The 14,556-nt window shown below is 48.6% G+C and overlaps 1 protein-coding gene across 1 annotated transcript; it reads left to right on the top strand.

The window, feature by feature from the left end:
- Positions 1 to 3,656: 3,656 nt before the first annotated feature.
- On the top strand, positions 3,657 to 5,051 carry Pou4f3 (POU class 4 homeobox 3). The gene is made up of 2 exons (XM_090331289.1): positions 3,657 to 3,776; positions 4,146 to 5,051. The coding sequence occupies exons 1-2, from the start codon at positions 3,657 to 3,659 to the stop codon at positions 5,049 to 5,051; spliced, it is 1,026 nt and encodes a 341-aa protein (XP_090187415.1).
- The last annotated feature ends 9,505 nt before the right edge of the window (positions 5,052 to 14,556 follow it).

Here is a 14,556-nt window from a genome sequence, read left to right as displayed (position 1 = left end):
TATACTTTCATTCCCTTCTCATTTATGTTTCCTACTATTCTGACTATAGGCATTGTTTGTGTGTTTGTTTGTTTTCTTTTTCTTTTCTTTTCTTTTTTTTTGCCAGTCTTAAGGCTTGAACTCAGGACCTATGCAGCACTGCTGAGCTTTCTCAAGTCTACCTACCACTTAAGCCATAGCACCATTTTCGGCTTTTACTGTGTAGATGGTACCAAGGAATCAAACCCAGGGCTTCATGCATGCTAGACAAACACTTTACCACTAGGCCATACTCCTGGCCCTGACTATAGTTTTATACGAAGGGTTAATTTCAAAATGTGTAGCAAACTATTCAGAATGATCCCCCCCACATACATATGCACACACATATATTCACATTCATACAGGCTGATTCATAAGGACAGGTATCAACTTAATGCTGGCTGTATACAGCTGCTAGCTGACTGTGGGGAGCAAAGGATGAGAAGGTGACTCTAATGCCCAGGAGGTCTGGAAAGGGAGGTGGCGAGGTAAAGTGAACTTTGGAAGCATGATGGATAGATTTGGGGTCAATTGATTCGGCTCTGTCTCTGTCTGACTTGACCGGACTGTGACACTGGTCAGTATCTCCAGGCCCCGGGGAGGAAAAAGAATGAGAAGATAGATATGGATAGACCTTTCTGAATGTTCAGTTCCACCTATCATTAGGGCATCATGGGGTGGGTAGGGATCTTAGGGACCAGGAGATAAAGGTGTATATCTACCTACACATCTAGTATCCTTACCTTCATTCACCTTCTTGCAGACTTTTTATCATTAGGCAGAAAAAATTCTGAATGTTCTTAAATGTTAGTGATAAATAATGCTGTATTTGATTTCTGAGAAGTGGAAGGGTTCTGAACAGAAACTCCTGACTTGCTGAAAAATGCGTTTCAAATGAACCAGAATGTCAGTTGGGTTTTTTTGGGGGGGTGTGTGCCAGAGGGTAGTACTGGATTTGTATTCTGGACTTGGTGTTCAAGGGCTCTGCCACTTGAGTCATGCCTTCAGCCCATGCCTTTTTTGTTAAAGCTGGAAACACTTAGCAGTCTGTGAAGACAAAACTAGATGGGTAAACTGAGGCCCAACCATGGTCACACTGATGCCATGTCAGATTGCAGCCTCTTGAGACCCACTTTTCTCAGGGTGTGTTTTACCTATCACGGATCTTAACCCCTTTACTCTAAGATTTACAGCCTCACTCTTTACTCTTTACAGCCTGGCTAGACTTCCAGACAACTTCCTGCCTCAATTTTAGACTAGTGACTCCATGGAGGCAGAGCTGGAGTTGACTCACATCTCATCCCAACCCTTGGCACACAAAGTAGAACGGAGAGGAAGGGGACACTGCTTGCACCAAAACATTTTCCAAGAGAAGTCCCAAACACTTTCTCTTTAGGTTGAGGATGGAGAGAGAAACCAACATTCATTTATTCCCTGGATTCAATGCGGCAGGCACAGAGCCAAGTGCTTATCTCAGTGTGTTACTCTCATTGCGGGTGGGGAACAGGGAGGGTGGGTATCAGCGCCATTTTGGATCTCACAGAGGTGTGCAGATGACTGCATGGCACCCAGCCAGCCAGATGCAGAGATGCATTTCCAGTGAGGGCAAGTCAACATTGGATAGTGAGTACTAGTTTGGTGCTCAGTTCTTTCATTGCTACTGTAGCTCAAAACGCCCTGCTCAGAACCCAGGAAAAGGGGACTAGAGCATTAATCCCCATCTTATAACCAGTTGTGTGTATGTGTGAGAGTGTGTGTGTGTGTGTGTGTGTGTGTGTGTGTGTGGAGGCGAGGGGGGTCTGGCTCTCACACAAATTGAGCTCAAGGTGCACTTCCTCACCTAGCTCCAAATCCTTCCCACTATCCCAAGGCTCCATCCAATGGAAGCTACTAGATGAGCAGAGGTGGGAGAGGCAAGTCCCTAGAGGAGAAGGGAGGGGGGACGGTTCTCTCCAGGACCCAGAATCCTTTCCTTAGGCTCTGGCCCTCCACCACCACCACCCCTCCTCCCCCCCTCCCCCCCCCCCCCGTTAAGATTCTCGGAAGTCAGGCACACACTCCAGCAGGCAGGAGGAGCTCCAGCAGGCAGGGTGACTGCTCTACAACCCAAAGATCGCTCCTGAGGCCAGGAAGAAGCCGGCTGGCCCACCGCGGCTGCAGGAAAGCAGCTGGGCACAGGGGTTTCTCTTCCAGCCCCGTGGGCGGTGCGCCCCTGCGGCCACAGACTCAGGATTCCCCATCCATTATTTATGATGTTTACTAGCTTGGGGGGCGGGGGGAGGAGGGAGGAGTGAAAAGGAGGGGCGCGGAACCAGAGGGGGAATTGAGACCCGGAGCCGGGCAGAGCGAACTCGGGACCCTCAGAAACTTGAGGAAGATCAGGAGGCTAAGTGGTCACAAACTGTGACCCCAGGGACGCAGTAAATAAATGCTGGTGCAATGTGAAGCCCTCGGATCTTTCCTCCCCTCGTCTGTGTAGGACTGGCGTGAGGATCCCCTACACCTACTCTATAAACTGTCGGTATTAGTGACTTCAAAACAAACAAAAAGAACCCGGCAGCTCTGGTCCTGGGAGGAATGGGGCTCGTAAGCTTCGGTGGCCCGGAGAGAGGCCAGGCTGAATGGTGACTCCGGTAAAAAGGAGGCAGCGAGCTTTCTCAGAATGGAAAAATGGGCCAAGTTGCCTTTCTCAGATGAAAGCGAGCAAGTCAAGGGTGGAAGGGAAGCCACCAGTCTCCAAGGCCAAGAAGGCTGTTAAGGCAGCTACCTCTGCCCAGGCAGATCCTGTGTGTGTGTGTGTGTGTGTGTGTGTGTGTGTGTGTGTGTGTTCCCCTTGGGGCTCATTCTCGCAGTCCCTAGCCCTTGCACTGGCTGGCCGAGGCTCCTCTTCTCTTCTGCGGTGCTGGACTCTGGTGGATGGAGGGCTCCGGCGTGGGGCCAGGAGCGCCCTGGAAATGGACAGTGTGGCGGCAGCCAGGCCAAGCCAGAATGGGGTTGGGGGAGGGTAGAATCAAATGAGGAGGAGAGGGTTCGAATAGGGTCAGCCTTCTTATCCTGTCTTAGCTCCAAGTTGCTCTGAGATCCAAGTAGTTGGGACGGGATAGAGAGGTTTGTTGGGACTTTGAAAGGAGGGGCGGGGGCGGGGGGGGAGGGAGAAAAGTCTAAGAGGAAGTTTGAGACTTGGGGTTGGGGGAGGGAGGGGGGAGGAAGGTGTGCAGGACGGTGAAAGAAAGAATCGGTAAAGTCTAGCAAGGCTGGAGCCGGGCGGGGCGGGGCGGACAGGAAGTGGCCAGACCAGGCCTGGGTATAAAGGCTGTGGAGGTGGTGGGAGGTGGGGGGTGGGGGCGCCCCTGGCTCAGAGGAGCGCGCGGCGAGCGGCTGCATTCTCGGTGCCTCCCCTGCCGGCCCCAGCGAGTCCGGGGTGCGTGTGCACGCACGCCTGCGCGTGCCCGGGGGCCCTATCCTGGCAGGCTGCTTGTAAGATGAGTGAAGAAGCAGGTGGGGGAGAGGGGAGGCAGCGAGCGAGAGGGCAAGGGGAGCGCGGGCACTGAGCGGCGCTCACTCGGAGCGTGGAGAGCGAGCGAGACGAGCCTTGATTCCATGTCCCCCGCTGCCTGGCTGCCAGACTCGCGAAGATGATGACCATGAACGCCAAGCAGCCTTTCGGCATGCACCCGGTGCTGCAAGAACCCAAATTCTCCAGCCTGCACTCCGGCTCAGAGGCCATGCGCCGAGTCTGTCTCCCAGCCCCTCAGGTACGTACTGGAGCATAATTACCGCTCTAAGGCACATTTTTTTTTGGGGGGGGGGGGAGGTTGTTGCTTTCTTTCTTTCTTTTTTTTTTTTTTTACATTTTTTGACAGGCACTGGCTTCATGTTTTTTTCATGTCGCACAGAACAATCGCCGCTGTCTGAACCCCCCTCTTCTAGTCTCCCCGGCGCGCTCGTTCTCATTCATGTCTCTGATCCACACGTCTGTTCCACAGCAGAGCGCCTGGCTTCCGTATTAATTTTTATGACCTGGGCTTTGAGGAGAGAGGCATCTCAGTTGCTTGAAAATGTGTTTTAATCCGGAGTTGACAGTATTCCCCACTGACCGCGCCGTGCGCCTTTCTCTCACGCAGCTGCAGGGTAATATATTTGGAAGCTTTGATGAGAGCCTGCTGGCACGCGCCGAAGCTCTGGCTGCCGTGGATATCGTCTCGCACGGCAAGAACCATCCGTTCAAGCCCGACGCCACCTATCATACCATGAGCAGCGTGCCCTGCACGTCCACTTCGTCCACCGTGCCCATCTCTCACCCGGCCGCGCTCACTTCGCACCACGCCGCCGCCGCCGCCGTGCACCAGGGCCTCGAGGGCGACCTGCTGGAACACATCTCCCCCACGCTAGGCGTGAGCGGCCTGGGAGCGCCCGAGCACTCGGTGATGCCCGCCCAGATCCACCCGCATCACCTGGGCGCCATGGGTCATTTGCACCAGGCCATGGGCATGAGTCACCCGCACGCCGCCGTGGCCCCGCACAGCGCCATGCCCGCGTGCCTCAGCGACGTGGAGTCCGACCCTCGCGAGCTGGAGGCCTTCGCCGAACGCTTCAAGCAGCGGCGCATCAAGCTGGGGGTGACCCAGGCGGATGTGGGAGCGGCGCTGGCCAATCTGAAGATCCCGGGTGTGGGCTCGCTCAGCCAGAGCACTATCTGCAGGTTCGAATCCCTCACACTGTCGCACAACAACATGATCGCGCTCAAGCCCGTGCTCCAGGCCTGGCTGGAGGAGGCGGAGGCCGCCTACCGAGAGAAGAACAGCAAGCCCGAGCTCTTCAACGGCAGCGAGCGAAAGCGCAAACGCACGTCCATCGCCGCGCCCGAGAAGCGCTCACTCGAGGCCTATTTCGCCATCCAGCCCCGTCCTTCCTCCGAGAAGATCGCGGCCATCGCGGAGAAACTGGACCTTAAAAAGAACGTGGTGAGGGTCTGGTTCTGTAACCAGAGACAGAAACAGAAACGAATGAAGTACTCGGCCGTCCACTGACTGCGGCCCGGCACAGCGACAGGGAGCCGGAGAGCCCGCGGAGCGCGCCGCCCCCTTCCGACGGGAGGGAGGGAAGGTTAGGGGGAAACTCCAGGGTGTTTCCTGGCGGGTCAGGCTCTCTTCCCCCCACTCCGCCCCCGAAGCCGCACACCCTTAAGCCTGCCTAATTGCCTCCCGGCCTGCTCGCTCTCTCTCTCTCTCTCTCTCTCTCTCTCTCTCTCTCTCTCTCTCTCTCTCTCTCTCTCTCTTAAAATTTTTCCTTTCTATTCCCAGCCCTTCCTTCCCCTCCTCAAAAATAAAAGTTTTGGCCCTAAAGGGGGGGAAAAAAAAAGAAAATTTCAAGGGCGACCTTGGAGGAGATGTCTGCTGTCCGTGGTGCTGAAACTCGCCCAACTGTGAGACTCCAGGGCAGAAGCTCCAAGGCCTAGGATAGCGAATTGATCCAACTGCCCAACTCCAGGGCGAAAGCGCCACTGCTCAGCGCAATTAGGCAAAGGTGAAAGGATGGAGAGGAAGTGGTAAATAATATAAAGTCTAGTATATCTAAGCGGAACGCAACCATGTACTGGAGAATTATTAGAGTATATAAAATAAACGTATGTTTCCAAAGGATAGCCTTATAATCCCTTCTCCATCCAAATTCTATCCATCTTTTTCTTTGGTTTGCTATGAATTCTCATCAAGTAGCATGGATTAGATTCGGAGAAAGTGTGTGTGTAGGAGGGTTGGAAATGAGAGCTCAGAGCTGTCACTGGTAAGTTGGTCTCCAGAAGAGGTGGGCCTGCTCCAGCTACTGGAAATGCTGGCATCTCTTTGGGAATTGCAAGCAGAGTTCCACACCAGCTCTTGTCATCACGACCTACTGGTGTTCTCGAGGTAATCACCACCTGGTAATGGGACTGAGGACTGATAGTGTTCCAAACCAGACTAATCAAAAACCCTCCTCGCTTCATCTTGCTGCTCTTGCCAGAGTACCAGCTCAGCCACCCCAAAATGACTGCAACATCTCCCAATCATAGGACAGTCCTTCTGACATTTCTAAGCTCATTGCACTTTTATTTCTGCTCTTGTTAGCACTGTTGATCACTGTTATTTATTTGAATCCCCTTTCCCTCATGTCCTTTACTTTCTTGAGCATCTCTCCGTGGAAGGTCCACTCATAATTATGAGTGGAAAAAGAAGCAGAACTACCAACCAGGAAGGACCGTTCTCATTCATCTTTTCACTCCAATCATTTTTTTGTTGCTTCATATAGTTTGTGTGTTGCTGTGTGACTTTTGGTTTCATCTTCAAAACAGATACAAATAAAATGTTAAGTTTTATTCTCTCTCTACCCCCATTGAATTAACTTCTAAAATAAATGCTTTATTTTTCAACCTGAATCTCTGTGGTTTTCCTTAGATTTTTAAAGTGTACTGGTTTGGGGAAAGATTGGGAAGTGAGAAACCAAAAGCCCACCAAATCCCAGATTTCTCTCTTTTCCACTGTCTTCCTGAAGCAGTCTCCTCCTGGGACATCTCCTAGTCCCTCTAGAGATGTCAGAGTTTCAAAGCCCTTTCCTTGAACTTCAGGTGCCAGACTATAAGACTCTGATTGCAAAGCCATCAATTCCTAGCTAAACCATTTCAGAAGCTAGTTTCCTGACTTCTCAGCTTTTGGGGTGAAGATTGCTCCATACAGAATGAAAGCCTAATATTTATCTAGCACGTTTAGTTTTCAGGCATGGGTAAGATTGTGTATTGGATATATCTGGCAGGTGATGTTTGACAGTGGGCCTGGGAAACAAGTCATTTGAAGAGAGGTGGAGTGGAAGTAAAGAAGAAGAAAAGTAGTCTCTGGAGCCATGTGTTGAGCCTCTTTTCCGGTCTCTACAAAAATTCATTTGAAATTGTCATCCAGAGATGATTTCCTCTGTACCCTTTACCTCAGCTTTTCCGTGGTGGAACAAATGGAGGCACCTCGCATACAGTAGGTGCTTAACAGATGCCATTTTTTTTCTTTTTCTATATGCTTCCTTTAAATAGCGGGAATGAAAACAACTTTTTCTTTTTAACTTGCGGTCTGCAAAAACACCTGGTTTAAAAATTAGTGTTTAGCTATCTCCCCAGACCTCCAAGAGCTCTAAGTCCTTAGATCTCGGCCTGAAGTTCGGAGTTTCCCTTCGTTCGGCGCGCCTCCCTCCCCTCTCTTCCAACCCACCAGAAAAGCAAAGTTGTGGATAGCGCCCAGCTTCCCAGCCTCAGCCCCCCCAGCCCCCCGCCTTGAGCACCAGCCCCAGCCATTCCTCCACCTCTCTCTCCATCGGGTGTCCTTTAATAATAAATGCCCTTATGCCATTACATTATATTGTGGGTTTTGAAAATTTAAAATACGGCTGATGCAATATTAATTGCCTATAGTGGTATAAAACACAGGGCCGGAGCCTAGCCGAGCTGCAGAGCAGACGGCCGCTGTGAATGTCCCGCGCCCAAGCGAAGCGCTCCAGAAGGAAGCGTCTTTGCTGATTGCTGGGTTCCTGCAGGTAAGAGCCTTCGAATTTTCTAAAATTTCTAGCGTGAGGAAGAACTCCAAGTCCATTCTCATCCCCTCTAGGAAAAGCTTCCAGCTGTTATTTATTGTCATTATTATGATGATTGAAATCAACAAGCGGAAAAAGTTTGGGAGACTTTTTTTTTTTTTTTTAAGAGAAGCTTCCTTGACTGGATGGCGCCTCCGCTGCTCACCTTGCCCAGACGCAGGCGCTGCTGGCTCGCGCGAGGTTTTGTGCAGTTTCTACCTGCAGTCGCCACCGCTCTGCACCCTCTCCTCCAACCCAGTGGGCCCGGCCGGCCGGCGCCACACACTCTCATTCCCTTTCAGCTTCCTCAGGAAGCTAGAGGAGAAGTGCTTTCCTGTGGTTGACGCTAGGGCCTCTGACACCTGTCCCAACCTCTTTTGGGGAGGTGGTGCCAGGTCTGGGGTTCACACAGGCCTAGCATTTCCCGACCACAGACCCTGGGTAAGACACACCCACCTCTCTGGAAGCCTCTGCTGAGAACTTACAAATTAAAACGTTGTTCTCAAGAGTCAGCCAAGGGGAGAAGGGGGAGGGCATTAGGTTTTGCTTTACTTTAAACATAGGCTTGTGATATTCACCTTCCTAGACCCAGCTGGGTGTTCTTGAAACTTTTAAGAGAAAGGGAGGCCAACCTGCAGGACTGTTGGCTTAGAAAGTTGCTTTGGACCCGGGACTTGGTGAGTCCTTTGGAGATCAGGTACTCACCTGGTTTGAATAGGGGCCTGGACTGGAGTACAGTCGTAGACAGGACAGCTCCTGTGCTGTGTGATCTTTGGCTAGTGGATTTCTCTGTCAGTGCTGAATGTGGTGTTCCTTTTGTTCACTATTGTGTATTTAGTGCCCAGCTGAATCACCCAGAGAAGCATCACTAGATATTTTTTGAATGAATGAGTTAAATTTTGGCTTTGTAAAATGAAAGCACTCCTTCCATCCCAACACCTTTGGAATCTCATGGAGAGGCAGCCTTCTTGTGAGTGAGGGTCAAGGTCAAGGTGGGTGTTCTCTGCTCACAAGCTTCTATTCAAAGGCAACCACTTTCCTTCCTGCTTCAATGGAGAAGGCTATGTATTCTGCACTGCATAGCAAGGAGGAGAAGGAGTTCCAGGCTTGCCCGTGGAATGTGCAGAAGTTAAGGAGGAAGGCTTTTTCTGGTCCCACATGCCTTATGCTTGAGCTTGGGTCCCTTATTTCTTGCTAACATGGAAAACATCTAAAAATATCAAGGGGAAAAAAGATTGCCCTAATGTTTAAAAAAAGTGAGATGATGTAAGGTCAGGCCATGAACCAAGGTAGTAGACATTAATGGACCTCTAAACTCCTTGAAACATGCTTTGTATGCCCAAAAGCCAGATAGTGTTGCAGAAAATTCACTCTTTGAAATCTGATGAGCTTCATGTCTTCCCTATGTGGGCCTTAGGCCCACGAATAAATGAGGGCAGCAGTGCCTGACAGCTGGCTGTGTGGTTGGTAAGGACAAGGTGGGAAGTGTGAAAGAAGCTGCATCACACCTGTGGCTCTCAGCTAGGGAAGGGGTGATCAGGTGGCACACATGTAGTTTCCATTGCTGCAAACTTGGTCCCAGTCAACAGCATCTTGAATCCAGGATCTCTGTCCCAAAGAGTCAGTTGAACCACTGGCTATTTGTGGTTCAAACTTCCACTCTGCTCCAGAGGTAAAGGAGGACAGGGGATGGAGCTTCCTTCCTGATCCCCCTTTTCTCCACTCCCCCCTTTAAACTCTCAAAGGTTTAACCCTCCCTCCCCCTTTTTTTTAAGCAAAGAAGAGTGAGGCCCAGAGACCAGGAGAGACATAGCAAGCTTATAACTAAAGAAGTCTTTCCCAGTTTCTCAATAATTCTATACCTTAGTTTATTTCATAGTCACTACCACCAAATAGCACCTTGTTTGTGTGCACTGTGGTAAATGTGCTCTCGGCCAGTGAGTCTATCAGATTCACTCCTACTTTCCTGAATCCAAAGCAAACTCTCCAACGCTTGCCAGTGCTTGCTGAAGAACTGAATAATAATGATATCTAATTGAATAATAATGATACCTAATATTGCTTCAAGCACTTTATGTGCATTGATTTATTAATCCCGAAACAACACAAGGAGTAAATACAATTTATTTTTAAGCCCCAGAATGTAACCTAGGCTGGATTGGAACTCACGATCCGCCTGTCACACTTGGCCAATAGTTACACTTTTAATTTCCATTTTACCAATGAGAACATGGGGTCACCGAGGACTTGTCCGTTCCAAGCCCACGACCAGGTGTGACCACAGCAGTTGGGTAGCAATAATCCGTTTCCTTTGCTTTTTTCTGTTCCCAAATGAGACTGGAGCTGGCGGTGGGATTTGGGGGTGGAAGCTGAGCAGCGAGTCCGTAGAGAGCCCCCCCCATCGTGTCCTCCCGGGTGTCGAGGTACCCCACTCCATCCCGCGCTGCTAGACGTGTCTCGGCTCCTGGGGGTCCCCCCCGTCCGTTCGCTTGCGCGTGGCTCGACCTCCTGGCTGCCGCCCTACAGTCTCGCAGGCCCGGGAGCCAGCGGGACGCAGGGAGCCCCCAGGCGCGTTCCCCTCTTCCGCCCACAACCCCGACCCGGGGGCAACCTTGGGGACACCGCGGACGCATTAGTCCCCCGCCTTCGATCAGGCCTTTTCCGGTCAGATCGGGTTCCCCCCCCCCACTCCGCCCCGGAGCGGCGCCCCGCGCTCTCCCGCGGGGTCGGGGTTCACAGGCTCCCCACAGCGCCTCCGGAGGGGCTCCCTGGGAGTTCCCGGGGCACACAGGACAGTTGACCCCATAAATTAGCTCTGGTTCCTTCCCACCCAGGCCCGCCCGGGACTGGAGAAACTCGACGGAGCCCGCGGTTCCACCGCTCTTCCTTCCACTCGCCTCCTCTCTCTGTCTCTCTGTCTCTGTCTCTGTCTCTGTCTCTCTGTCTCTCTCTCTGTCTCTCTCTCTGTCTCTATCTCTCTGTCTCTGTCTGTCTGTCTGTCTGTCTGTCTGTCTGTCTGTCTCTCTCTCTCTCTCTCTCTCTCTCTCTCTCTCTCTCTCTCTGTCTCCTTCCTCGTTCTATCATTTAATATTTAAACGATTTGGATCGTTAGGATCTCATACATTGGAATTCCAGCGCGCCTTGCTTTCATCCCAGAGAAAATCAGATCTTCGTCGGACTTCTTTAGCGTGTAGCGTTCTCACTTTTACGAGGACGGGGCGCCCCGTCGTAATTCCACCCCTAACCCCACCATCTCTCCCTCTCCTGCACCCCCTCTTCTCTCCCGGATCACCAGTCCGGCTCCAAACCCCTCCATGCCTGCCTGTGACCGAACTCGCCAGCGCCCGAGGCTTTGCTAGGCAACTCACCTCTCGGCAGCTATAGTTAATGTCCAGTCCTCATAAATCAAGACCATAAAAAGCTTACTTTCATATGCACTCAATTTCTACCAAACCTAAACTAATTGCATAAATTCCTTTAGGCCACTCAGAGCTGCTCTCTGGGCTGGGATCTGATCAATTAGTCATTAAGCACTCCATTAGCTAGGGCTTAAGCTGCCTCTTATAAATGTCTCCTGTCAATTTGCTTGTAATTGAATGAATTAAAAAAAAAAAGAGTACAATGATTAGCATAGAAGATGAGGATGAGGAGAGGCCAATTTTATTCAGATTATCTAAAAATGTCTTTATACAATAGCAACAACAACAACAACAACAAACAACAGAAATAATAATTAGAAGATACAGATGTGTCAGCCACTTGAGGAAAGCTCTGGCCCTGAGAAGACACAACAACCTAGTCCGTGCTCAGCCACCTGGAGAGACTCTACCAGAGGTGCTGGAGAAGAGGTTTCCCCAGCCCTGTCAGGCTGTACAAGGCTGGGGAGGTCGTTCAGCATATGACCAGACAGATGTCTGTCTTCTCATTGGCTGCCCCAATGCCTGTCTGCCTGTACTGATATTTCTGTGTTTTTCTCTAATGATATTATAACTACCCAAATGACTCTTGGCTGAAAAAAGGCTCCATCCTTCTCCCCTACTTGAGGCATTAGATTTTTTCTTTTTAACTTGTAAAATGAGTTGGTCTGGGGAACTCGCCCCCTTCAAGTTTACATATGTATTTTGTCAACGTGATCTCTGCTCATAGTTTAAAAGGTGAACGTCAAAGGGAGCCCTAACCACTGTATCTGTTTACTAAAGACAGATCAGAATAAAGTATTTTAAAACTTTTTTCCTTTTTTTGAAATTAAGATTTTAATTTAATATGTGATTAAAGTGCAAGAATTGAACCAATGATTAATTTAGAATGAGAGTTCTCTCTCCCTCCCATAAACTTGTTAGCAAGTTCTTTTTGTTAGAGGTAAACAGCATCATCAGTTTCTGTGAGGGTTTCAGAGACATTCTATTGGTTACCATTTCTTGATTTTTTCCATTCTTCTACTTTATCTTCTTGCTATGATATCAGAAAAATTAAAAACATGATAGCCCTGAATTCTCTTTTCATAGCAAGGAGCCCAAGAAGTTTTACATAAAATCAATAATTAAAAAATAAAATGGGTAGCTGAAAATTCATATATTTTTTCTTTTTAAATCAACAATTAATTTGACCTGGTTGCTGCTAGCTCATACCTGTGATGCTAGCTACTAGGTAGGCTGAAATCTTAGGATCAAGGTTTCAGGCAGGCTTGGGCAGGAAAGTCCTTGAGATTCTTATCTCCAATTAACCACCAAAAAGCTGGAAGTGAGGCTGTGGCTCCTTTGGCAGAACAATAGCCTTGAAAAGGAAACAAAGGCCAGGGACAGTGCCCAGGCCTGGAGTTCAAACTTCAGGATTGGTACCAACCAAAATAATAATAGTAGTAGTAGTTACTACACATATTATATATCATATGTATATATCATTATCATTATTATTTGAAGGTGCAGACACTATAATGTATACAACCTTTCTGTTCCTAAAGCTAAAAGGTGTTCAGAGGTTGATTTGAGTTCTGTCTGGCCTACAAAATTTCAAATAGTATTTACTGTTGTAAATACTGTGATTGCTGTGGAATTAGATACTACCGATAAGGGAATTACTTTATCTATTAGTGACATCAGTGTATACAAAAGTTCATTTTTGTTAACTTTCTTTAAAAATAAGGCTGAAAGCCAGTGGCTTGTGCCTGTAATTCTAGTTACTCAGGAGTCTGACTGAGATCTGAGGGTAGCAGTTTGAAGCCAGCCTGGGCAGGAAAGTCCAAGAGATTCTTATCTGCAATTCACTACCTCCTCTGTTTTAAAAAGCCAGAAGTGGAGCTGTAGGCCAAGTGGTAGAGGATAGCCTTGAGCACAAAAAGTCAGGGCTGCACCAGGTCCTAAATTCAAGCCCACTGGCTACCACACAAAAATGAATGTATGTATACATATGCATATATATTATGTATACTTCTCTCTCCCTTGCCTCTGCCAAGAGCCCATTTCTCTAGTAAGATGAATTTATTTTTGGCAGAGATAGCAATGATTGGCCCAGGGAAGATGCAATGACATCATTTAATAACCATTAAGGCTGGGGATTATCACACTCCAGAAAATTCAGCTGAATGCCCACCTGTGAAGCCGTGGAGAGCCCCAAGTCAATCTGCCCTTGCTAGGACATGTAAGGAGATGACCCTAATTTTCTTCTGGGAGGTACTCAGGAGATACCTGTTTGAGTTTGGCTTTGCATTGTTGTGCTAAATACCCGAAGAAGCCAATTTAGAGGAATTAAACTTCCCCCGCCTTCCCCCCCCCCACTGCTTCCCACTTCAGAGATTTCAGTTCATGGTCAGCCTGGAGTTCATGACAGAGCAGAGCTGGTCACCTCATGGTGACCAGGTAATGGTGAGACAGAAAGAAGCAATGAGGAATTCTTCAAAGGCACACCTCCAGTCACCTACTTCTAACTGAGCACTACCAATTGGAAGAATTTTCATCACTCCCTCCAAATGCCATCATATTGTGAGTCCATCAATGAACTCATCCACTCATGAAGTCAGATCCTGCATGATTAATCACTTTTCAGTATCCTATCAGCTGATGACCAAGCCTTTAACATTTAACAAAAGCATTTGGACATTTCATATCCAAATAAAAATTGTGCTTGTCAGGTTTGTAATCCTACTCAAGAGACTGAGATCTGAGGATTGAGGTTCAAAGACTGTAGATAATCCGTGAGACTCTTTTCTCCAATTAACCAGTAAAAAGCTGGAAGTGGAGATGTGGCTCAAGTGGTAGAGTGCCAGCCTTGAGTAGAAAAGCCAAGAAAGAGTGTGAGGCTCTGAGTTCAAGCCACTGTATCAGCACAAACAAACAAAAAACCAAACAATCCATAACAGTGTTGTTGTTCTGGGCTTTGTATTGGGTTGTGACAATCCCTGCACACTCCTTTAATGGATTTCTTTTGTAGTTAAAACTGTGTTTGGAAGTCATCTGAGAGAAATGGACTCAGCTCTTGTCAGAGCACAGACCTATGTGGGCCTCATGGCATAGTGAGAAAAAACCCAGGATATTCCCAGAAATCTGAATTCCAGGCATTCATCTCTTCTCTATGGCAAATCTGTCTATTCATAGTATCTCAATTTCTCCCCTCCCTTAACTTGAGGAAACTTAGCTAATAACTAGTAGTTCAATTTTGACAAAGATACATGGGATTATTCGAGGATCTGAGGAAAACTTTTCAAAAATTTTGCTGACTTCTTGAAGTTCCTATGGATCAATCCAGAATTTTATGAATCTCAGATTAAGGACCCCAAGACTAGGTGAGCTAAAACCTTTTCTTTTCTGAAAATTATTGATTACTTAATTTTTATTGTAATTATAAAGGTGATACACAGAGGGGTTACAGTTATATAAGTCAGGTAATGAGTACCTTTCTTTCTGGACAGTGTCACCCACCTCCCTCACTCTCCCAGTTTTCTACCCCTCCCTC

The sequence above is a fragment of the Megascapheus bottae genome, chromosome 4 (assembly GCF_031878675.1).
Source record: "Megascapheus bottae isolate mThoBot1 chromosome 4, mThoBot2.hap1, whole genome shotgun sequence".
NCBI lineage: Eukaryota > Metazoa > Chordata > Mammalia > Rodentia > Geomyidae > Megascapheus > Megascapheus bottae.
Note: the sequence above shows the minus strand (reverse complement) of the source record. Positions and strands in the feature narration are given on the sequence as shown.

What these genes read in the sequence shown, in the direction of transcription:
- Pou4f3 (XM_090331289.1), top strand. Translation starts at nt 3,657, where the DNA reads ATGATGACCATGAACGCCAAGCAGCCTTTCGGCATGCACCCGGTGCTG. An exon ending in TCTGTCTCCCAGCCCCTCAG is followed by an intron (nt 3,777 to 4,145) that starts GTACGTACTGGA and finishes TCTCTCACGCAG; the next exon opens with CTGCAGGGTAATATATTTGG.